This window comes from Cryptotermes secundus, unplaced genomic scaffold (assembly GCF_002891405.2).
Source record: "Cryptotermes secundus unplaced genomic scaffold, Csec_1.0 scaffold629, whole genome shotgun sequence".
In the NCBI taxonomy this organism is placed as follows: domain Eukaryota; kingdom Metazoa; phylum Arthropoda; class Insecta; order Blattodea; family Kalotermitidae; genus Cryptotermes; species Cryptotermes secundus.
Genome location: NW_019744122.1, coordinates 286,532 through 311,211, shown reverse-complemented (window position 1 = coordinate 311,211; position 24,680 = coordinate 286,532). Strand labels below are relative to the sequence as shown.

General features: G+C 41.7%; 1 protein-coding gene across 2 annotated transcripts in view; it reads left to right on the top strand.

The window, feature by feature from the left end:
- Positions 1–1,049: 1,049 nt before the first annotated feature.
- The window catches only part of LOC111874511, a 100,078-nt gene continuing 76,447 nt past the window's right edge, over positions 1,050–24,680 (top strand). For both annotated transcript variants that reach the window (XM_023870072.2, XM_033755478.1), the window contains exon 1: positions 1,050–1,321. In XM_023870072.2, coding sequence (XP_023725840.1) covers positions 1,305–1,321 — 17 coding nt within the window. In that variant the 5' untranslated portion in view covers positions 1,050–1,304. The remainder of the gene's footprint in view (positions 1,322–24,680) is intronic.

The following is a 24,680-nucleotide window of genomic DNA, read 5'->3' as shown; positions in this document are numbered from 1 at the left end:
GGTCAATTTTTAATAACAGAACAAATATTGAACATAGGAATGTCTCGGATATATCAAACAGGGACCCGATAATAATAATAATAATAATAATAATAATAATAATAATAATAATAATAATGATGAAGGTTACGGTGTGGCGCAGTGGAAATTAAAACCGGTATTTATATTGGGTGAGACATAATGACATGAATTGCGAACGGAAACAGGTCAGGCAGCCTAACCCGTCAAGGTAGAAGAGGAACTTTTCTCTTCATCAGAAATGCGAGGGTGCTTGCTCTGTCTACTTTACTGAAGGTTACGGTGTGGCGCAGTGGAAATTAAAGCCAGAATTTATAATAGGTGAGACATAATGACATGACTTCCGAACGGAAACAGGTTATCCAATAAACAGCTTCGTCTAATCCGGAACCCATCAATTTCTTATCGCGTTCCCTGGTTACATGACATGAATTAATTTCTAATCGCCATTATGCGTGTTACATGCTCTGCCCATCGCATCCTCGTGAATTTAGACTCTATAATAATATAGACTACAGACTGTGAAGCTCCTCGTCGCGCAGTTCTCTCCAGCTTTCCGTCACCTTTTACGTCTATATCCATAATTTCCCCGCAACCCGTTCTCACACAAATGATCCATGTCCTTTTCTTAATGTGGGAGACAAAGTTTCACACCCAAGCAAAACAAAGGTTCTGAAATTATACACAGAAAAGGATTGTTAAATTTATGACTTATTATATTGTTCTTCCTGTCCTTGCCATATCAGCTAGACATCGCCTTATTAGCTACAGGCGTCCGAAATTCTCCCCAGGATTTCCTTTTACCTGAATGCCGCTTTTAAGGGCCTACGGCTAACTCAGCTGTCACTGCTGAGATTTGTATTACGTTGCGTTTAGCGACGGGTGAAAAGAGGGTGGAAGAGGAGGAGGAACAGTGAGGAAAGGAGGCCGATGCATCGCGTCACGTGACTTATAACTAGAAGGAGGGGGTAACATTTTCAGTACTAAAGAAGAGATAGCTTAAGATAATGCTGAATCAAATCCTACCTGTGTGAGCAGTGAAAGAGGTCAGACGGCAATTCCACCTCCACCTACATCTGATTGTGCTTGTCGCGTGTGTTTTGTTTCTGAAAAACAAAAGAAGACATTGAAGTTTCAAACCCGGCGTCCGTCTCGTGTTATGAGCAGCAACTGAACGGGACGATGGGCGTACCTGTGCCTTCGAGTGACATCAAGGCGTCTGCTGAGTTTGGTTCTCTTTAAAACGTCGACGTTGGTTACTTTGTGAAACGTTACAAGATACAAAGATGTGTTCGTATGAAAGGTAAGTACACGATAGTAACTAAAACATTTAAACCTCATTTCCCACACCCGATGTCATTTTCAGACACGCCAGAACCGCTCACACGTCAGGTTTCGACAAAGTAAATTGCAAAAAAATGTATTTTACTAGCTTTATTTTACAAAAGACAGAACCATCTGACAATGCAAAATTGTTTAACTAACATGCCCTGTTATCAGGTACAAGTAGCTAGAACAATATCACGTGATCTCTGGTGTTCAAAAACCGAGAGATAGTATACATAAATAAAAGATGATCAGTTATAGTAGTAATATTTATTCTAAAATTTGGGCTGGACGAAAGCAAGATGGGATTCCTTGAGGCTTGGGGCCTGAACACACTCCCAACCCTCGGGGGCAATAGTATTATCCAGTTCGTCCCTATAACTTGTCTTCTACAATCCAAACATAATTCAGAAACCTCAAATATCGACATTTTGGATATGGTTACAATGCCGGTAGGTGCTCGAAATGCTGGGAGAATGGTTTATATCAGCACCAAGAAACCGATGTGCAATGCAATGAAATAGCAACGCAGTAGGTGCCCTGAAGTTTGGATTTTTTCAGTAAATTCTTTTCTTGCAATGTTCAAATGTGTCAAATATTTACTTTAACATACACACCATTTTTACTAACTTGAAGTTGTCAAGTTGTTAAGGCTCTTCGCCTTTGTCCTAGTACATTACAGTTAAAATAATATATACAGCGTGTAAATATGGTATACTTGTATTATTGTATTTACGGACTATGCTTAACAACGGCAAGCTTCCGCTTCTGCAGCAGTCACAAACACAACAAAAGGATAAACCAACAAACCAACAGAAACGTACACCAGACACGTGCATAACAACGGCAAGATAACAAAACATAACCTACAATATTCTGAAGCATTTATACAAACAATTGAAAGCAGAACAGCGTAGTAGGAGAGCAGCAGTTTCATTTAACGCAGAATCTTACTCGTATCGTATGTGCATCTGGCCATGGACAATTACACCGAAACACGTTGTGTTACATAAAGGAGACGAAGTCGTGTGAATATTAATATTTCGATGAAATTGCCAAAAGACGTCAAGGAGTTGGAACAGAGTGTTACAAAAGACAGTGCAACAGAATGCTGCAGGCCACGCCATAGCTTAGGCAGTTAATCGCTAGTTTCCCACCACGGGGGTCCGTGTTCGAGCCCGGGTCTGGTCGTATGGGATTTGTGGTGGATAAAATGGTGTTGGGTCAGGATTTCTCCAAGTACTTCGGATTGCCCTGCCAAACTTCATTCCACCAGTTGCTCGATAATCATAATTATCTATCATCTGGGGCTGGTAAAATAGGCCGGTAGTGGCCGCAGTACCGAGTGGACTCAGTCTCACCCCAATAAGAATAATAAAAAGAAATTTCCTAATAAATCCTTGGCTTATTATCATTAATGATCCATCTCCCTATCATATTCGGGACCATAAACCCTCCGTTGTTGATATATCATAATTAAATTGGCCTAAGAAGCAAATCAGTTGTGAGAGTGGGTATCTTCTGGTAACTTAGCCCGAATTTATGCTCCAAAACTGTCTGGACCCCACGTCGATAGCTACAACTGTTCATTATCAGACTTCGGAAACAGAGGGAAAGGTTTGAGGAAAATTTGCCTTTCCCACTCCTTCGCACCCTTCTCCTTTTTTGTAGGATTTGAGGTTCTCACAAAGAGCCGGGGTAGCGCAGTGGGTTTAGCAATGGGCTATGGGGTCGGAGTTCAAGTCCCGGTAGTCAAGTCATCCGGACCGGCTCTGGGGTCCACCCAACCTCCTATCCAATGTGTGCCGTGGGCTCTGTCCCTTGGAGTAATGCGGCCGGGGTGTGAAGCTGACCACTCACCTCCAACTAGTGCCGAGGTCAAGAAACCGTGGATCTATACATACATTCTCCATACGCCTTCATGGGGTAGTGCTTAATTCGTTGAGCACAGGGACAACTTTACTTTAACTTTGAGATTCTCACAGCAGTGGTTATGAAGAGTTCTATCTTCTGGGATATAGCGCCATGCAGTCCGTCGAAAGTCAGCTGACATTTCGGAGGAACGTCACGGTTAGTGATTCGAAACAAGTACTTTCCGAGTATGAAGGGGGTCTAATCATTCCACCAAGATGTTCAATAAAATATATTTATTTAACGATGATGGTAGTAGCTCATACTGTAAGCGCTGAATGTTGGGATGCTTGAATTAAAAATGAGCTCGATAGGATTTGCAGAAATGCGTTCTTAGCCCAAAATGAGATATTAACTTGGAAATTATCTGGAGGGACTTAGGAAAACAGCAATGAACCAGTCGATATACTCGGTCTCCGGACCGAGATTTGAAGCCAGGACTTCACGAATAGGAAAAGGGGTGGGACCAGCCCGACTCCCATGTTTGGTTACGGCGTAAAGGAAAAGAATGACCGACGTACGGTCAAAACAAAACATTAAGGATTAATGTGAAACAGAAAGTTGTGGGGAGAACTGGTCAAGCCTCTATTAAGAAAATGTGTTTCAATTTTGTTTGCAATGATTGAGACAACAGTATAAGCCTATATTATTACAGGTCCCCGTCTTTCTTCTTCTTCTTCTTCTTCTTCTTCTTCTTCTACACGCGCTGCAGTCCACGAGGAACCTTGACCTCATTTACGACTTCACTCCTTTGGTCTCGATTGTGTAATTTTCGTCTCCAGTTTATAAAGCCCGTTGTCTCCAAACCGTCTGCAACTGAATGCAGCCACTATATAGCAGATGTGCCTATTCGTTAAGTACCTTCTGATTTATATGGAGTTAACTTCCTGTAAGGATTGTGTCCCTGCATTCTAAAAAGTTGTACGAGCCACCTCAACCGCCCTACTCCGATCGCAATCACTATATCTGGTTTGTTACATAATTTATAGAGTTCATGGTTATACATTAATCCCCATGTACCATTTCCCTTAACTGGGCCATAAATTCTTCTCAATATCCTTCTTTAAAAAATTCGGAGCATATTTTTATCTTTTCATGAGATGAGTCGGCTTCCATTTCCTTAGGTAAGTATAGCCTTCACAAGTGCCTTCCCCCAATGGAACATTATTATTTGTATTTCCCAAATCGCCACCGCCTCTCTGGTCTAATGGTCAGAGTTCCTGGCCACAGATTCAGAGATCCCGGGTTCGATCCCCAGCGCTACAAGATTTTCTGAGAAGCAGTGGGCCTGGAACGGGGTCCACTCAGCATCATGAGGATAATTGAGGAGTTATTTGAAGGAAATAGAGGCTCCGGTCTAGAAAAACCGAGATTAACTGTTTTGGGGATTCGTTGCGCTGACCACGCGACACCCTCTATCCACAAAAGTTTGCACTAACTTCGGCAACAAGCGGCGGTGGCTCGATCGGTATAGTTCGCTTTCTGAAAACAGGTCACGGAGTTTTTTTGTTTGTTTGTACTTCCCAAATTGTATGTGGGTGGATATCACTCATACATACTCGTGAGAAACTTTGAGTACCATATGGAACCGCTTGGGCTAACAATCGTTTCTCGCGCTCTCTACAATTTTTCCATGACATTATAATAAAAGTAAATATGATGATCGCGGTAATGTATTAAATTAATGTTTGTAATAATAAAAATAATTGCCACTTAATGTCTGGAACTGGGAGACCGTAGTCGGTATAGCGACTGGCCACGGGCTGGTTGACAGAGGGCTCGGAGTTCGAGTCCTGGCCGGGTCAAGAATTTTATCTTCTCCACGTAGTCCAGACTGACTATGTGGACAACCCAACGGTAAAAGCAGACTGTTTCTCACCGTTTCTCACGGTCTCTTCCCTTGCAGATTTCTTATATTTTTTCTTCTACCCTGAAGATGGAGGCGATACGTTCCTCCGAAACGTCGGTTAACACCACATATACACGGTGCCAAAGCCCAGAAGACTGCTTTCTTCATAGTCACCGCCGTGAAAGCCTCAAATCTTACAACCCAACCTCTTACTCAATGGATACCGGGAGTAAAGCGGTCGGGGCGTGAGGCTGACCTCTCACCTCCAACTAGTGCCGAGTTCAAGATAATGTGGATCTATAGATCCACTCCCCCATACGCCTTCATGGCGTAGTGCTTGATTAGTTAAGTACAAGGAAACTTAACCTAATATCACATTCGTGTGGGTGGCATTTTTGCTTGATGGCCGGTCGGTTCCATTATCAAATATCGGCCCAGAAACTTGCAAGACCGACGGATATTATGGTGGTTTTCCTCAATCTCACCAGACAAGTTCCTGTATAGTACCTGTCATTAGCCCACAACCGCTTTCTTTCACATACATTTCAATTCGTTACTCTGCAACTCTCCTATCATTCTACTCACAATAATCTCAGTTATTTGCAGACTAATTAAATAAATTACAAGTTGTGAGATATAGTCTATAATATAATAATAGAAAATTTCTTCTAAAGAAAGTAGGGTTTGTGATGTGAAAAGGGGTAATGGGGGGCAACGAAGCTAATAAACACAGACCTACAGAAAACAGACGTGTCGAGTTTCAAATTTGGACATCACAGCTAACATTTTGTATTGAATAGGCTTGTAAAATTTCTTAATTTGAAGTCAGTTATTATGTCATGTTTAATATTAAACTCTTTTAATTGTGTCTTTTATGGGCAATATTCCGGTAACAATATTTTAGCTTCGCGTATCGTTGGAAAATATCAACAGTAGCAGTGGTGATGGCGATTTTTATGGTGATGTGGCAAGTGTAAAAGTAGCAGCAGCATCAACAAACTTCTGCTGCTGTAGAGCAGAATACGTACAAAGTCTGGCAATAGGAACATCAACTTTTTACACCAGCAAAAAGTCCAGTCTTCACTGCCTTGCAGTCTCTTGTCCTGAATGTGGTTTTCCGAGCTCGATTCTGTCTGCTGCTTCACAATATAGCTTCCCCACGTCACCTGCACATAAGCAGGATGTCCCAGAAATAAGTGCAGAAAATTGGGGTGTGAGATCTATCTATCTATCTATCTATCTATCTATCTTTCTATCTATAGCTCTACAGCCCTTTGTTGGACCTTGGCCGTTTTTTTCAGCATATTAATCCTATACACAGTCAGTAGGACATTGTTGAAGGAAATAGGAGTTCAGATTGCATGACATGAATTAACACATATCTTTTATCTATACCACTTTTCCCATTCAACGACAAACAACACATTTCCTATGTGTAGACTGAGACTTGTGGAGCCGGGATAGCATAGTTTGTACAGTGACGGGCTACGAGCTAGTCTACCGAGGGGTCAGAGCTCGAATCCCTGTAAGGTCAAGAATTTTCTCTTCTCCAAATCGTCCAGACCGGTTCTGTGATCCATCCAAATTCCTATCCAATGAATACAGGTGACTCTTTCCCCGGGAGTAAAGCCGCAGGGGCGTGAAGCTGACCACTCACCTCTAACTACTGCCAAGGTCAAGAAAATATGGATCTATTCATCTGTTCCCCCATAGCGCTTAATTAGTTAAGCATAGGGACCACGTACACTAACACGTGACATTCATTTCCAGTGAATTGTAAGTACAGATAAGTGCTTTTCTTTCAGCATGGCAGTTGATCTCTAAGTCTGTAAATAAAGTGGACAATTATACATTCCGATAAGACGCCAATATGCCTTTAATTTTCGGTAAAGTCAGTGGTAATGGTCCAGAGGCACTCAGATTTTACTCGGAGAGGTACCCTTAAAGTAGATTTCGAAACCACGCACGTTTCACACCGTCGATTGTCGCATTAGGCAGATTCGCCCTTCGATGGTGCACTGCGGAAGACCCAGACGTGAGCGAACAGTGGATGTGGAAGGGCGCGTAACGAAGTGAGAAAAGGAGAATCTCAGTTCCAACTTTTGTCAAACTCAACCTCCCGAACGTGTGATGCTCACAACAGTTAACTCGCAACATTTGCACCGTGTACTGGCTCTCTAAGTTCCATCGATTTTCGCCCAAGCCAATCATTTTACCAGTTCAACATTATGCCGAATATTCCTTCTGCAACAGTCGCATACTCGTCACTGACGAAGCAGGTTTCACAAGGAACGGTATACTAAACTTCCATAACAGACACATTTGGAGTGATGTAAATTCACATAGTACAGTTCAACCCAGACCTTATCAGCAGTTCTCAATTAACGTTTCAGCTGGTATTGTTGGGACTCTTTCGTAAGCCCATGTGTTTAACCCAACTTTAGCGGATAGAGGGTGTCGTGTGGTCAGCGCAACGAATCCCCACGGTCGTTAATTTATGTTTTTTAGGCCGGAGCAGCTATTTCCTTGAAATAGCTCCTCAATTATCCTCATGAGGCTGAGTGGCCCCGTTCCGGACCCACTATTTCTCAGGAAATCTGGTAGCGTTGGGAATCGAAACTGGATCACTGGATCTGTAACCAGGAATTCTGACCACTAGACCACAGAGACGGCACTAATTTCACCAACAAGCGGCGGTCGCTTGGTCGGTATAGTTCGCTTGAGGACTAAAACCACAGGATTTTTTGTTTTTGTGTGTTTAGCCCTATAGACTCATTAGTGCTGCTTACCAACATTTTCTGAAGCACGCTTTGCCCTAGTTATTAGATACCGTCCCATGGGATATCCAACGAAACCAGTGGCGCCCCATCCCATTTCAATTAACCGCCAGGAATCATATTGAGACAGCCTGCAGTGAACAACGGACAGGAAAGCAGGGACCAGTATCCTGGACAAATTGTTCACCAGACCTGAATCCCCCTGAATTTTCCTTTGAGGTAATCTGAAACATATTGTGCACGCTTCAGTGATGATGATTGCAAAGTAACTATTGAATCGCGTTCATAATGGCTGTACCCCGGTCTTCAATACTCCTGGCACTTTCCAGCGCCTCCGTGAATCCATGTATTGCCGGGCAGAAGCCTGTGTGGCAACGCAAGGCCAAAACTGTGAACATGTACTTAACTGTAACAACAATTGCTGATTTCTGTCACTGGAATGTAAAAGTACATTATCAGTCAATTGTTCTTTTATTTCTTGAAAAGAATGCCTATTATCTATATTCTATAACATCTGACTGGTAAGTTTTCAACCTAAAGTGTACTGTCCTATGACATTAAAGCTGTTTTTGCAACTGCGGTTTTTCTATCCTACTGTTGCAGAGAACACCACGAGGACTGTGTCTTTCTTTGTCGAATAGGGAAAGTGGTAGGATGAAGTTTAAGCAGTTATTCCCATCGTCCACTCTAAACTCCAGTTTTCTTCAGAACTCTTCCTAGCAAACGTTACTTTTGTAACCACAGTTCAAGCATTACTTCTGCCGGAACACCTTTGAATAGATCTAGTTTCTTACCGATGCATTTCAGCTTCCGTGTTTATACAAAGAATTCTCAATGTTTTGGATCTTAGTGCTCACCTCCCCCCCAAATTTTCTGTGTTTATTTCTGGGGCAGTTTGCTTAAACCAAATTCAAGATGTGAAATTCTGATTGCAGTCATTCACGTAACAAATGGAAATGTGGGGCAATAACATCTGGGTGCTTAACCCTTTGATATTCTTAAGCGAATATGTAATAAATATAACAAACTACAATTCTGTTCCAATTTTATCTGAATAAAAACAATGGAAGCTTGTACTCCTGAATTACACACTTTAAAAATACATGCTTTATTTTTTTCATACTTATGTTTATTTATTGTAGGTTCAAAAACACAAATATAATAAAATTACGTATATGAAACTCAATACAGTCAGAAACTATTGCCATTATTCTTTATTTCTTCCTCATTTCCTTAAATATTCGCCATGTCAAAAAATGTAAAAAATAAATTACTCAACAGCCACATTTACATTTCATATGACGTAACAATTTCTTTCTCACTAAGAACGCATTTTAAAGAAATTCCACTGAGGTTGATTTCAGTTTCATGCTATGTAAATATTTCATTGATTACATTCAAAACAGAAGTAAATCAGCCACGATTTTTCTTGAAAACGCAAAATATTATTTTTTTTAACCATTCATTTGCTTCGGCGATTCAATATGCAGGCAGGCGGATATCGTCTCTATTTTGCTTCCATTTTGTGTACCCCGTATAAAGAACGGACACAAAATTAGAGTGTTTCTACCTGTTGAGTGACTATTTTATTTTACTACTTTGCTTGAGATTTTGAGGTTATGTAGCGCCGAGTAAAGTACGGCAGAATGGCAGTGAGTTACGAATCAGGAGAGATGTTGAATAGCCAGGAGGAGCTGAACTCGGGCCGGTTTTAAGAGCCGCATGCCTTTCAAATATGAGTGAGCTGTTTCACGTTCGTTATGCATGCCTGTATTGCAACACAGCGTTGGGACATTATCCGAAACATGTTCTAATAGGCCCATAGTGTCATCACGCAATGAAAGTATCCTCAGCTCTCATGGGCGTAGCCTCTTATGCCATCATGCGAAGAAGGTTAAAGGTAAAACTATCCGACCTGTGGCCTACTTTCTATAATTGTTCACTAATTAATATACAATTCAAGTTACAATTTTGACTAGTCAAGGATTTGCTACGCCGGTCACGGTAGCCGAGTGGTCTAAGGCATGCACTGTCTTCGCTCGCTCGGAAGCCGGGATCGTGGGTTCGAATCCCACCCAGGGCATTGATGTTTGTGTGCGTTTTTCTGTGTTTGTGTACAGGTAGAGGCCTTGCGACGAGCTGATCACCCGCCCAAGGAGTCCTACCGTACGTGTAAGATCTAGAAAAACCGAAGTGAACGGAGAAGTTCATGGAGGTAGGCCTAGGCCCACTGGGGCTGTAGTGCCAAGAAAAAAAAAGGGTTTACTACCGGCTATACAGAAAACATACTGAAAATAATAATAGTTTGCTTAATTAATCTGGTTATTTTCCACTGGCTCTACTGCCCCCTTGGGCCCTGGCTTCTGGTTTTTCAGTTTCATGATCATTTTACAGACGGTAGGACTCCTTGGACGAGTAATCAGCTCGTCGCAAAGCCTGTACCTAAACACATGACAACATAAACACAGAATAAACACATACACATACGAAATATACATGCCTTTTATGGGAATCGAACCCACGATCCCGGCTTCCGAGCGAAAGAAGGCAGTACACGCTTTCGACCGCTCGGCCACCGTGACCGGATACTAATCAGATTTACTTGACACAAATTATAGTATCGAGATTTGAAAGAAAATTTTGTGCACTTTCTAATATCTTCATTGCGAAATAAATTAGAATAATGTTCATGATGCTTATATTGACATGTGCTAAAGGCTGCTGGACTTTCTTTAATTCGGTTGGTTTTGGCCACTTCTACGTGAAGCGTCACGGGATGAAGGTCGGAAGAGATTATTTAGTGAAGGGCAGAAGCTGTATACATATACAGTTGCATTGTTAAAGATTTGAGACATTCATTTTTTGTATCCTTCAGTTAATGTGATATATGAAATTCAAATAGACATAACCGTTTTATATAGAGAATATTAAGGTGCTGAAAACAAAATAATATTTACATGAATTTCAAGTACATTTACCTTCATTGGAATTCAAATCGATTTCAGTACGACGAAGACAATAAGCAAGGAGCAATGACTATTCTTCACCAGCACCCACTTTTTTCATCATCCTGTTTTCTTATAATGAGCGGCAGTAAATATTATTTTCAAACCATAAATGTGCTTGCAGCAAGTGACTTCTGATAGCACAACATAGATATTTGCCTTCTACATAGAGGAATCCGTATCGTCGTTGCACCGTTCAGCAAGTAGAGAAACAATTGTCATAATTGGGTGCAGCTGCTGCTGAGCTGTTCCTGTAACAGGCCGTGGAGGTCCATAGGTGTGTGAGAGGACGAGGCTCCTTCATCTTCTAGAGAGTCCGCTCATAGATGGCGGTGAGATTGTCAGCCTAAGGCGCCGGCCGCCATTTAACCCCCAGGAAAATTCCTGATACTCATTTCTGTTAGAGGATGAATCGACCCCCGGTCATAGTGCGGCTGGAAGGATTAGGTCAATTGAAAAATCCAGTGACCTCATTTGGATTCGATCCCGCGACCTTCCGGTTTGTAGCATGGTGTAGTCCCATGACAATAAACATGGGATAAAAGCTGTGTACTGGGGCAGATTTTCTCACAGAAATTTATGGGCACTTAGAAAGAATAAAACTAAGAGATTTCAGCTCCTTGTAGTCAGTAGTTTTGCCCGAATGCGGTCTTATGTGACTTTCATATGAGATTCATGATAGATGAAGTGACACTGGAGCAGGTCTTCCTCCGTGTTTCTTCGTTTTCCCTCAATAATCATTATTCCACTATTGTTCCATACTCATCTGTCACAGCCTTCTGAGGTAAAGTTGCCCTGACTAGACAGAACATCACATTTTCGGCCTCAGAGTTCAGAGTTTCGCCTCTGATTCGGTGCTTGGTTGCTCACAGAATAAGGAAAGTTTTCTTCCTAGCATCCTTGTCATTCTCTGCTTTCAGTTCCTAGTTTATGTGTCTAAAATATAGGTAAGCAAATAACTGGAGACAATACTTGGATTGCTGCGGAAACAACACGGCATTTTCATGTGACCTGTAACGTGCTGACCCCCGACCAACATGAAAGGCAGTACCATACATACTAACGAGAATAGGATGTTTGTATATTGCCACCACATACATATAAAGCAATAAGTATTCATTTAATTGCTAATATTTTCTAATCATATATATGACCAAGAGTCTCACCGATTATAAATTATTAACTCATAGCCTAGCTAGGTATAACAACGGATATAAAACTATGTGAATAGTTAACGAAATTCTTTGATCAAAATGCGTCTTAATAAGCCCGTAGCGGCTGCAGTGGTGAATAATTACGACTCTTTATGAAACACGAAAATTCGTAGCCATGTTCACAAGATTCCTCGTTGAAACTCAAGTAGAACCAGTTAAATTCGCTTCATAGCTTCACATAATATTTCTACAAAATCAGTCTTGATAATTTCGTTACATCTACCCATTTGAAGAAAGCAGTCTTCTGGGATTTGACACCGTGTATACGTGGCGTTAACCGACGTTTCGGAGGAACGTATCGCCTCCATCTTCAGGGTAGAAGAAAAAATATAAGAATTCTGCAAGCGAAGAGACCGTGAGAACCGGTAAAAGCAGACAGTCTACGTTCCTCCGAAACGTCGGTTAACGCCACGTATACACGGTGCCAAATCCCAGAAGACTGCTTTCTTCATAGTCACCGCCGTGAAAGCCTCAAATCCTACATCTACCTATTTGTCTTCCAAGCTGTGTGTTCTGTTATGGTCTCACACTGAAGTCGTGTAAGCGTTCTCATGCTCTTCTGGCGTGTAACGTACTCCGACCACCTAACCCCCAATTTTTTGAACCGAGTTTTGCTGGATGATGTTTTAGACCAAAATGCTCTTTATAGCACTTTGTGCTGGAACGTACATAATCTGTGTTCTTATCTTCGGATGGCAGATTAAGATTCATAAACGTATACTCTTAATTTACGTTTTTTTTATTGCTAGTGGGGTGGGACTAAGTCCCTTGTACTGAGGCAACTTCTGGCCTATTGTACCAGCCCCAGATGATAGGTGAAGGTGATTGTGGAACAACTGGTGGAATGAAGATTGGCAGGGGAAACCGAAGTACTCGGAGAAAACCTGCCCCAGCACCACTTTGTCCACCACAAATCCCACTTGACCAGACCCGGGATTGAACCCGGGCCGCCGCGGTGGGAAACCAGCTACTAACTGCTTGAGCTATGGCGCGGCCCTTGATTGGCTTTATTTTACTTTACTCATTTCTAGGCCTGCCCCTTTGCCAGCACCTAGCAGAATTTCTGTTGTGCTTCACACCACAGAAGAGATGCTGAAATTTCCTATTAAATTTCAGGCACTCCAAATTTTCTTGAGCCTTCCTAGTAGAGTCTTGAAATCCGATACAGTGCCTTCTCACGTCAGGACGTTGTGAACAGGATATCAATAGAAAAACGTTGTGATGTTAATTTTATCAGGCATGTATTAGCAATCAGTTTACATTATTGTACAAAAATTCCAGTGTTTATGGTTTCGTTGTTGGGTGGTTGTCCGGCTGATTTTTGTTTCAAATGATGGAGTGCAATTTGAAAACTTTGTTGGGCTATGTACGTGTATAACTGTATTTGTTGCAAATTACTAATTGTGCCAGCATCAGCTGTTCAAACACAAAAGGTTGTAATCAATAAATAAAAAATGGAGAATTATAGAAGGCTAATCAACTGAATAATATGACTGACATATCTTTTTTCTCCTTTTTAATCTTTCATCCTTGAAATGTTTCGGTCTTAGAGATCATCTTCAGCAGGATATATCAATACAGGCAGAAACTGCTATTTCAATTGCTAATGTATTAAAAAGGGAAGAAAGGAAACATTTTATAAGTCACAATGGACGGAGCTGATGAACCTTTATAATATTGCTAGTGTGACGGACCAGGACGAACCAAATCAAACGGAGAACAGTCATTTACACTTCGGGTAAATGATGAAGGACATTTTATTATTGTACTTAATAAATTGACGTTTCTTAAATCCGGACGAACCACAATTCAGTGACGTTGACATGAAGACAAAATGTGTCTTACGAGAAATATTCTGCTTCTAGTATCACCGGGACGTATGATCTATATATATAGACAGACAATAATCAGAGATTTAGCCTACTTTCCTTATTTTTAGAGAATTAATGTGGGCTTACGATATCACCATGCTGTTTCTCCGTAAATCCCCCCCCCCATGTCAACTTTTGAATAACTGAACCAATTTTTTTTAAACTTCGTACGTACATCATGGTACTTGGGCAAATCATAACGGCGTACTTCTTAAATACCCTCCACCAGCCTGTGTGTCTATGTGTGTATCCCCTAGCTAGGAGACAGCTCGGTAAAGAAATTTACCGCCGTGGCAAATACACACGCAAAAGTAGAATTGTTGGAGGTCGTTTCTATGAGGTCCGTGACGTATCAAAGGAAAGTAGACGATTAAGTCTTCCCAGATCTTCTTGTTTTATTTCCCCTATGCTTAACTACGCCATGAAAGCATATGTGGGAGTGAATATATAAATGCACGTTTTTTTTTACCTCAGCACTAGCTGGAGGTGAGTGGTCAGCTTCACGCCCCTACCGCTTTACCCCCGGAGAAAGAGCCCCAAGTACAATTTGAATAGGAGGCTAGGCCCCAGAACCGGTCTGGACGATGCAGAGAAGATAAAATTCTTACCCCTACCTCGACTCGAAATCCGACCATTCTGTCGTCCAGCCCGTACCCAGTCGCTAAGCTGACTGAGCTATCCCGGCTACTCTTCCTGTTGTATTGGTGGACATATTGTTTTCGTAACCATAGTTCGCTGCTGTGATTAGTAACATATGCCCAAAAGGCCGCACTTTGGTCGGAGATTGCAAAAGTACACTCTGCCTTTTCAACTGACGAGAAAATGAAGGTTTCTTCGGCGTGAAGGACATTTGCACCTACGGTAGATCATTGTGCAACACAATAAGCGATGCGGCTATTTTGCAACATAGCTGCAAGATGGGAAAGCACATCCGTTAGGACATCATCACAAAAACAACAATCTCGTAACACCTACTTCCTGCCTTACATTATTATGCTCCATTTGTGTGGCTTCTGTATGACACCTACGGAGCATGTGCATAAAAGTGGAACAGAGTAAGTTGCTATCGCACTGTGGGATCTGAGGTTATGAAGAGTTCTCTCTTCTGGGATGTCACACCGTGCAGTCCGTTGAAAGTCAAGGAGGATGAGGTAGGCAGGCAAAGTAGCACGAATGGGGAAGAAGAGGAATAGATACAGGATATTGGTTGGAAAGCCAGAAGGAAAGAGACCGCTAGGAAGACCAAGGCGTAGGTGGGTGGACAATATTAAAATAGATCTAAGAAAGATAAAATGGGATGGTATGAATTGGATTGATCTGGCTCAGGATAGGGACCAGTGGAGGGCTCTTCTTAACACGGTAATAAATCTATGGGTTCCATAAAATGCTGGTAAATCCTTGAGAAGCTGCAGAATTGGCGGCTCTCAAAAAGGGCCCAGGTCCATGGGTAAGTAAGTATGTCCACTGAAAGTCAACTGACCTTCCGTAGGAAGGAGAAGGGGGCGTGTTCCCCCGGAAGTTCGGCTGACTTTCTGCGAAGTACGTGGTGTGTTATTCCAAAAGACAGAACTCGTCTGTCTCATTATTTTCTGGAGACCGCTGGTGAGCAGAAATCTCGGTAGTAACCATTCTCATAAACGTAACATTATCGGATTTGTGTCAGGCAGTTTGCTTCACGCTGCATCAGAGAGAGGCAGAACGTGACCAAAGTAGTGGCCAGAAACTTTCTTACCACGCCACCCACACTACAGAGCTACAGAGCAAAATTGCAAAAACTCATATAGCTAATAGGCCTGTCTGAGCGTGACCTGCATCAATTGATGAGCCGTTATTGTTTTTCAATCATGTCTCTAGCTATTCTCTCTCCGTCTCTCCTACCACGACCGTCATGCTCTGTAAGCTATTATTAATCTTACTTCATTGTTGCACAATCCGTAGGCTACAATTATCTACAAGTCTGTATCCGAGATGGTGAAAAGTCTCGTTCGCATCTGGAAGGTACAGTCTAAATATTTTTATGATGGGCGATGAGTCTTCTGCGCAAGGAAGGTCGATCGAGTCCACTTGCACTGACCTCTCCGGCAGTGTGTTCTGGTATCTAGGTACTAGAGGGTTCGAATGTAGAATGTTTTGCATGCGTATACCAGCGAGCATGTCGCCTTTACTCAGTATATTGCCATTACATATGACGTGAAAGCAGACGGATCGGCGAGAAACAGGTATTGGACATTTCAGTCTGAAAATATAGAATTAATGACACACGTTCATGGAATGCATGTCGAAAATATGAAATAAATAAAGAAGTTTTAAGAAACACAAGAATGTAATGATATAAGATAGTAATATTCGTCTAATATGCTCTTAAATAATTAATGTTAAGTATTTATATCCTGTTTAAAATATCTAAGAACAAGAATAACAAATTACTCTTCTATCCCCGAAGAAATACGAGCTCATTACACTGCGGAATATTGGTCGTTATTTCAGAAACTTGATATCTGCAATAAAAACGTAAAGATTAAATACTATCTGTCTGTCTGTCTGTCTATCTATTCCCGTTGCTCCCACTTGGAACATGGGGTATTCATGAAACACTTCGTTTAACTTCAGTTTCTTAATCCTCTACACAGTAGGCAGGACTCCTTGGACGAGGGATCAGTCCGTCGCAGGGCCGCTACCTGCACACAGGACAATACAAACAGAGAATAAACGCACACACAAACATCCATGACTTGAGTGGGATTCGAACCCACGATCACAGCTTTCGAGCGGACGAAGACATTTCATGCTTTAGACCGTGTGGTCTAGATTAAGTGCAGAAAGCATAATTCCATCTTTTGTCGTAATGCATACTTGCGTGAAGCTGGGTGTCTTGCTCTGAAGGAAGAACACGTGTTGGTAATGCCGGAGGGCATAGCAGAGGAGATTCTTTGCACCTAAGGAGGAGTAGGTGGGAGGGAATTGTACACTGAGGGACTTAACAATTTTTAGGATTGATCTTCATCTAAAATTATTAGGGTGATGAAACAGAGCGAAATAAGATGGATAGGACATGCAGTAAGCGCGAGAGAAATGAGAATATCCATGCAACATTTTAATTTGAAGAATTGAATGAAAGAGACTTCTTAGGAGAACCAGACGTTGATGGAAGAATAATATCAAAATGGATCTTAGAGAAATGTGATTTGACGATATAGACTGGGTTCAGCAATGAATCTTTTAAAAAAGCAGGGAATTTCTTGATCAATTGAGATATTGTCACCTGCCGAAAAATGGTTCTACTCCGTGGAGTTCAGTATTCAGTGTTGAGGGGGTGGGCTTCCCCATGCACTTAGACCAGTTATTGGTCCATTGTGCGTCTCCCTTCTAATTTCTACTATCTCCATACCCTACCGGTACTGGTGCTTACTATCTGCCCCTTTCTACCAGCGAGGTTCTACTGGCAGTGGTATCTAATAGTTAGTCCCTTTCTGTCAGAGAGGTCGCCCCTCCTCTGGCAGTGGTACCTAATAATTCCCCCATCTACCGGAGGCTTTGGAAACTACTTTGGGCTGGAAACTTTTTGGCCAAATTTAGCTCAGAGGTCTCCTAGAGACATGAGGTTCTTTTACGTGCCGTAAATCTACGACACGGGACCCACGGTTTAAAGTCCCTCCCGGAGGACTTGTTCCTTGAATTTTTCCGCGTACCTTGAGTCATGAGGTTGGAACGTTAGCCCTAGACTACAGAGGTCGCTCTCCGTGGAGTTACTTATTACGATCAGTGTAAGCTTATTAAGGAATAATATTCCAGAAATGTACTTAGGGACTCGACCTCGGAACTCGCAGAAGCAGCTCAAGTTTACATTTGTGTGACGCAACTGCGCGAGGGAAGATGCGCAGTGGAATTACCTGATCTTTACGTCTCCTTAATTATCTTACGTGAAGAAAAAGAAATTATGAAGGCCACTTACGGCCGCTGTTCGGAACTTCTCAAAATAGATATCACTATTGCGGAACTAATTTTGTGAATTGTAAGTTCCTTTGAACTCACCAGTAAACCAGAACTCGACGACAGTTAAGTACGTGTAGATCTCCAGCTGGATTACTTCAGTTTCTCTTCGGATCAAGACTAGAATGACTAGCCAGACATTTGTACAGAGCATACAAGTACTTTTGGAGTTAGAATCTCAACCGTGATCAGCACATGGCTTGTAGTTTGTCGGAGCTTTGCTTGTTGTCCTTTACAATAGTGCATTCATATAGACACCTCAGTTCTCCACGCACCTTCAGAATACTCGTGATTATCAACTCAGCATTCACGTCACAGTTGGCATGCATTGTTAAAACGGACAAAGGAGAGAGAAAGCAAAAGTTTAACGGAGAAAGAAACGGAGAATAAAGAGGTCCTCGTAGCGCTCATAGACCGTTCGCTCATGTTATGTACCCTTTCGTCCTTGCAGATACGTGTAATTAAAGTAAGATAAATTTGTCCCTGTGCTTAACTAATTAAGCACTACGCTATGAGGCGTATGGGGAGTGGATGTATAGATTCATATTTTGTTGACCTCGGAACTAGTTGGAAGTTAGTGGTCAGCTTCACGCCACGGCCGCTTTACCCCTGGGGAAAGAGCCCTCTGTTCCCACTGGATAAGAGGTAGGGTGCACCCCAGAGCCGGTTTGGACGTCGTGGAGAAATGAAAGTTCTTACCCCCATCAGGATTTGAACTCCGAGCCTTCGGTCGTCCAGCTCGTAGCCAGTCGCTATACCGATTACGATATCCCGGCTTCTACAGATCCATTATTATTATCATTATTATCATTCACTTTGTTATTTTTGCTTTAAAGAAACTTTCTGTCTCTATTAAATTCGTCAAATCTAACGCAAAAAAGTTCCCCGCATCGCGATGTTTGAAATTGTTCCATTGTGAACAACATTTCAAACCCAGTATGCAGACGTGTCCGTGGTCTATCTCTGTACCGATATATCATGCCTTGCATCACTGATTCATTGGTTTTTCCATAGAAAATTTCCTCACTGCCGTCGTGTTGCTTCATATTCAGCAGAATAATCACCTCAGTGAAAACTTACGTGGTTTTCTAAAGTGAATTACCATTAGGGATTTTTGGGTACCCTGTCCATCGTTCGGTATTCTAAAGAACACAAAAGAAAATACGGGATGAAGGACAAAGTCCAAAAACCCAGTAATCCCGAGTGTTATACATAACCGTCAGACGCTTTTGGAATCTATTTGTGAATTACCACACACCTGAGGTACCTCGACTCGTGTCATTGTTGTGGTTCACGCTCTGCGAAGTTATTATTGCTGATTGTAGAAAATGAAGTACTCTGAGGCATTGTTGTGATGGCCAGATGATACAATGTTCATACCAAGTTTCCTAAAAATTTGTCTAGTGTTTAAAAAATATAGATGGGTACATAGACAGGAAGAGAGACACAGCCACATGTTCAGGATAACGCCATCACTTCAGGCAGACCTGTGTCTGCTACATGCGTTGTAAGTTCCTTCACATTTAGGCGTGATGTGGCATCTTCTAGTGTCAGAATCGCTCAGCCCCTCAGGGCTAAAACTTACGATGACGGAGTAAATGCCGCACGCGTGGATTCATTTAGGTTTAAATACTTCAGCTACGGTCTCACAGGGAGTGAAAACGTTACAGTATTATGTTATGCATATCTGGTAAGCAAATTATGGAAATATAAAAGGACACAATGGGACTCGCCGATTTTGGGGCTGTGAGTGTTCTCAGGTTTCGGAGGTCAAAGATCAACGGCCAATTTTACCCCCCCCCCCACATTGGTATAGGTTTCAGAAGTTTTATGACCCCACGTCATTTTCTGTGGGGGTGTGTGGTTACTGAGCTACACGTCGCTTTGCGTCAAGATGACTTCTGTCTCCACTCATCTGACGCTACAGAACGTATGAGTATGAGTGTTAGAATTCCGAAGGGTCTTGTCCTGGTTCAGAGTTCAGTAATACTGAATTCTGTATGTTCCATCATTTGATAAAACAAAGATAATGTAACTTCTCGCGTGTAAATTAATAATTTGGTAGATCATGAAGTTATTTCCCCGAAGTTTCATAATGAGGTTCATACGAGTATATGTCCATTTGTTGATGAATTCTAAGGGCAGTCACTTTTGTCTTCTATAATAATTCGATTAATATTTCAATTAATTCATTTATATCACAGTGAAAGGCCTTCCTCTCAGAGGGTCTCCCATCCTTACTAATCCAGGCCAAGGAAGGCCGTGGGATATCCCACACATCGGATAGCATCTCTTAAACCTCGCTTCTTTCTTTAAAAGGAAAGTAGGCTAACGAAGAAAAAGAGAGCAAGAGAGAAGAAATAAAAAGAAGAAACAGAACAAAGAAGTAAGATAAAAGTAAGAAAGGAAGGAATACATGACGTAAGATAGGAGAAGGAAGGAAAAGAGAGTACGAAGGGAGAAGAAATAGGGAAGACAGAAAAGAAATAAAAAGGAAGGAATAAGTAAGGGAGAAACAGAGGGAAGTTAATGGAGGGTGAAAGGGACAAATAAAGAATGAGGCAAGATAGGAAATGAGGAAGGTATGAAGGAAGATAAGAATAATAGTAATGGGAAGATTGAGGACGAAATTGGAGGAAGAGAGAAAGAGACACAAAATGAAGAAAGAAAGACAAGGAAAAAAAGCAGAAGTAATAAAGTAACAGGGACAAAACTGGAGAGAGAAAAAAGGACAAAGACAGAAAATGGGCGAATTTATGTCCGTGTAGGAAGTACGTGTATGTTGCACTCACTCTAACGAGCAAAGAACAATGTATCCTGGTCGTGTAGTTCCTAATTTCTCATTGTATAAGCCCTATCAATATGTAATATCTTTCTCCATTTGGATACTGTTTTTGGTTCGTACGGCCGTTCTAAAATCTCTTCTTCAGTGCACAGGCTCCTTGTGCCTACGCGAGCTTTCATTGGGGTATCATGTGCATAATTCCGAGGTGTAGGCCGCATAGCAGATAAATTCAGCTTCTTGAAGATTTTCTCCGTGACGTCACACAGTACTCTCCTTTCCTGAGCTCGGGGTCATTCGTGCAGTATTACAGGGTAAACGGAAACCCGTCCAGACCGCCCGCAGGATTTCCCACATATTGTAATAATGTCGTGTGCCTGTCTGTCTTCTCCTTATTCTGTTCCGAACGTTGACACTCCGATGACCAAAGTCAGTTTTCTGTGGACCTTCAATTGACTGTCATGCCCGCGAAGACCATACTGGTACTTCCCCTTCTTTCCTGTCTCCAGTAGCACCACGCCCGTGAAGGCGACACTACCGTCCGGCCGCAATTTAATGACCTGCAAACGCGTCACGTACAAACCCAAACTCAGGCTGAACGATGTAACCGCTTTGTTCAGATCTTAACTTCAGCTCTGAAAGTGAAGCATGTAAATGAGCCAGGAACATCGTGGAGGCGGAACACTGCTCCTAACACATGTAACTGGCAACACGATACTGTTGCCGGACAGCGGACAGCGGACAACGGTGACGTCAATATCGGCCAATGACTTTTCGTGGCGGACGGGACTGAGAACTGATATGGGGGATTATTAAATAGTGGCTGGTCTTTAGTTGGGAGATATTGATTCAAAATTATTAAGTTTTCGTAAATGGTTTAAGGAAGGAATTCCATGGACAGAGTCCTCTGTTAGAAACTAACAGCAACTCTGTAGGATATGAGGTTCTCACAGCGGAATTACGAAAGTTAACTTTCAACATAGTACATGACATTATATCCAGGAAGACAGAACCCTTAAGAGTAACCTCGTTCGTCATCGAGATTACATATTCTTCTTTCATTTTTTCACAGTGTCTTGGTATTTATTATTATCGAATATAATATTCTAATACAGTCGATATCATTTTCACATTTTCAGAAAAAGTACTTCCTATTTCTTAATTGCGTGTTTGATTTCATTTTTCTCTCACCTCCTAAACTTTGCGATTCTTTTTCTTTATATTTATTAGTGTTATGTCTTTTGTATGTTTATACTGTAAGAGATCGATCAGCGTCTTGCCAGGCAACAGCTATATCAGTACGGGCCAACACGCAACAATAGATGAAGCTGTGTTTTCTGTAGATCAGAACGACGCGCCAGTAGACTGGCTGGATAGCGATCACGTGATATGTGCTTACTGTGAGTCCATGTCCTTTCCGCATTTATATAAGTAAGAGTGATAGAATTCGTTCAAGACAGTTACGAGTCAGCCGTAAGCTGGAGGAGTGAGTCCAGAAGTTTTAGTTCCGAGGTTCCAGAGTGATGCAGACGAAATAGCAAGAAGACTTCACAATGATTTGAAGTGCTAGTTTCTGTGTTGAGATAGTTTCTAGGAGACGAGTGGTGGAAGCAGAATTCTAATGTGTGTGCAACAGTAAACTGTAAAGTGTGTTAAATCAGCGATAGCCCTGTATTAACTGTAATTAAGAGAGAGCGTGTAACCGAAGTGCTAATAAATCCAATCATCCGAACTAGAACCCCTTTATTTTCGTCACGTTTACCACCATACACGTGACAATATAACATTTATGTTTTCACAANTTTGAAGTGCTAGTTTCTGTGTTGAGATAGTTTCTAGGAGACGAGTGGTGGAAGCAGAATTCTAATGTGTGTGCAACAGTAAACTGTAAAGTGTGTTAAATCAGCGATAGCCCTGTATTAACTGTAATTAAGAGAGAGCGTGTAACCGAAGTGCTAATAAATCCAATCATCCGAACTAGAACCCCTTTATTTTCGTCACGTTTACCACCATACACGTGACAATATAACATTTCTGTTGTCACAAATAATAATAATAATAATAATAATAATAATAATAATAATAATAATATGCCTACTATGTCTTCTTCAATAATATTTTGTACATCCATTTATCTCACATTTTGCCATCAAGTGCTCACACTGAATTTCAACATGTTAGAGTTTGGGTAAATTCCATTCTTCTGATTTGAAGAATATGTTATCAATTTTGTTTTAAAATATCGAATCCAAATTGACGTAACTTCTTCATATATTAATCGTTTTCTTTTTTAAGAGTGCCTCTAACAGAAATAAGTACCAGGAATATTTCTGGGGGTAAAGGACGGTCAGCGCGTAAAACTGACCTCACCGTCATCTGTGAACCGATTGTCTAGAAAATGTGCGAGCCTCGATGGCCCACAAATCTATAGGCATCCACGACCTGTTACAGGGATAGCTTTACCTTTTTTCTTACATCCTACGTTATGATAACAACAGTACGTACATTACAATGAAATCTCCCTGCACGAAGACACGGCGAATGAAAGTAAACTCCAGACATGATTAATGTCGGCAGATGAAGGCGAGTGGTCAGTTCCATGTTCCGGTTTCTGTACGTCCAGAGAACTGTTCCAAGTGCCCAGTGCGCAGGCGTCCAGATGGGACCTGGAATCAATCTGAATGAGACATCCAGTTCCAGTCCCAACGACGAAACCGTAGCCTCCAGCCCGTAACCAAAGGCCGACGGACGTAGAGTACGCGATTCTGAAATTAAAGAACACTTGCATAACCCACGTCGTGCCATTTCACCAAAAGCAGTTCTTGATTGAAGTATAATAAGTGATGACATTAGAATATTGAAAGTGTTAATATCACTGCTAGAGAAGGAACCAGATTTATAGATATGGAAAATTTGGATCCATTCCAAATTGGGTTTCTATCAAGTCATTGTCATTTCATTGCTTTGACACTTCCGTTTGCAAATGCCAATGAGCACGTCTCGCATGTAAAGGGTGAACTTTCTCCATGGTCTTCCTGGTAACATTCAGAAACTACCTTTTGTGTTTGGTTTGTTCCGAAAAGTCGCTGACTGGGTACACACTGACACCCATAGCGCACAATGCAAGAGTTTCTGAACGTCATTCTTGTTCAGTTCCTGAAGACGCAGGGCGTTGTTGGCAAACTAATGAGTAACAGAGATCTCCACATGATCTGTATTTCTTGCGAAGGTAACCAGTAGAATGCCGGTCACGGTAGCCAAGCGGTCTATGGCATGCACTGTCTTCGCTCGCTCGGAAGCCGGGATCATGAGTTCGAATCCCACTCAGGGCATGGATGTTTAGTGTTTGTGTGAGTTGTTCTTCTGTGTTTGTGTACAGAGAGGCCTTGCGACGAGCTAATCACCCGCCCAAGGAGTCGTACCGTATGTCTAAGATCTAGTAAACCGAAGTGAAACGGAGAGTTTCATGGAGGTAGGCCTAGGCCAAAATTGGGGCCTTAACGCCAAAAGAAAGAAAGAGCAGAATACTGTGTCGCTATAAATAACAGACACAAGTACAGGATGTCCAGATGAAATGTATCCAAAATAAAATCATTATATCTTAGAAAGAATTTATTATACAAATTAATGGATTACACCATTACAAAGGGAAACTATCAAAGTTTTTCTGCATATACAAATTTCTCAATAAATTTAAATGTGGGCTCCCTTGGTGACACGAAAAATATCCATATTTGAAGCATGTTTGGTGTTACTGTAGCCACAGCGTCCCTTATGCGGGATTTCAGGTATTGAAGGTCATTGATCTCAACCTGGTAAACAATGTTCTTCACATAACCCCACAAGAAAAAATCCACTGGGGTTGAATCTCGCGCCCTACGAGGCCAAGCGATTGGCCCACCTCTGCCAATTCATATCCCAGTCATCTCTCTGTCCA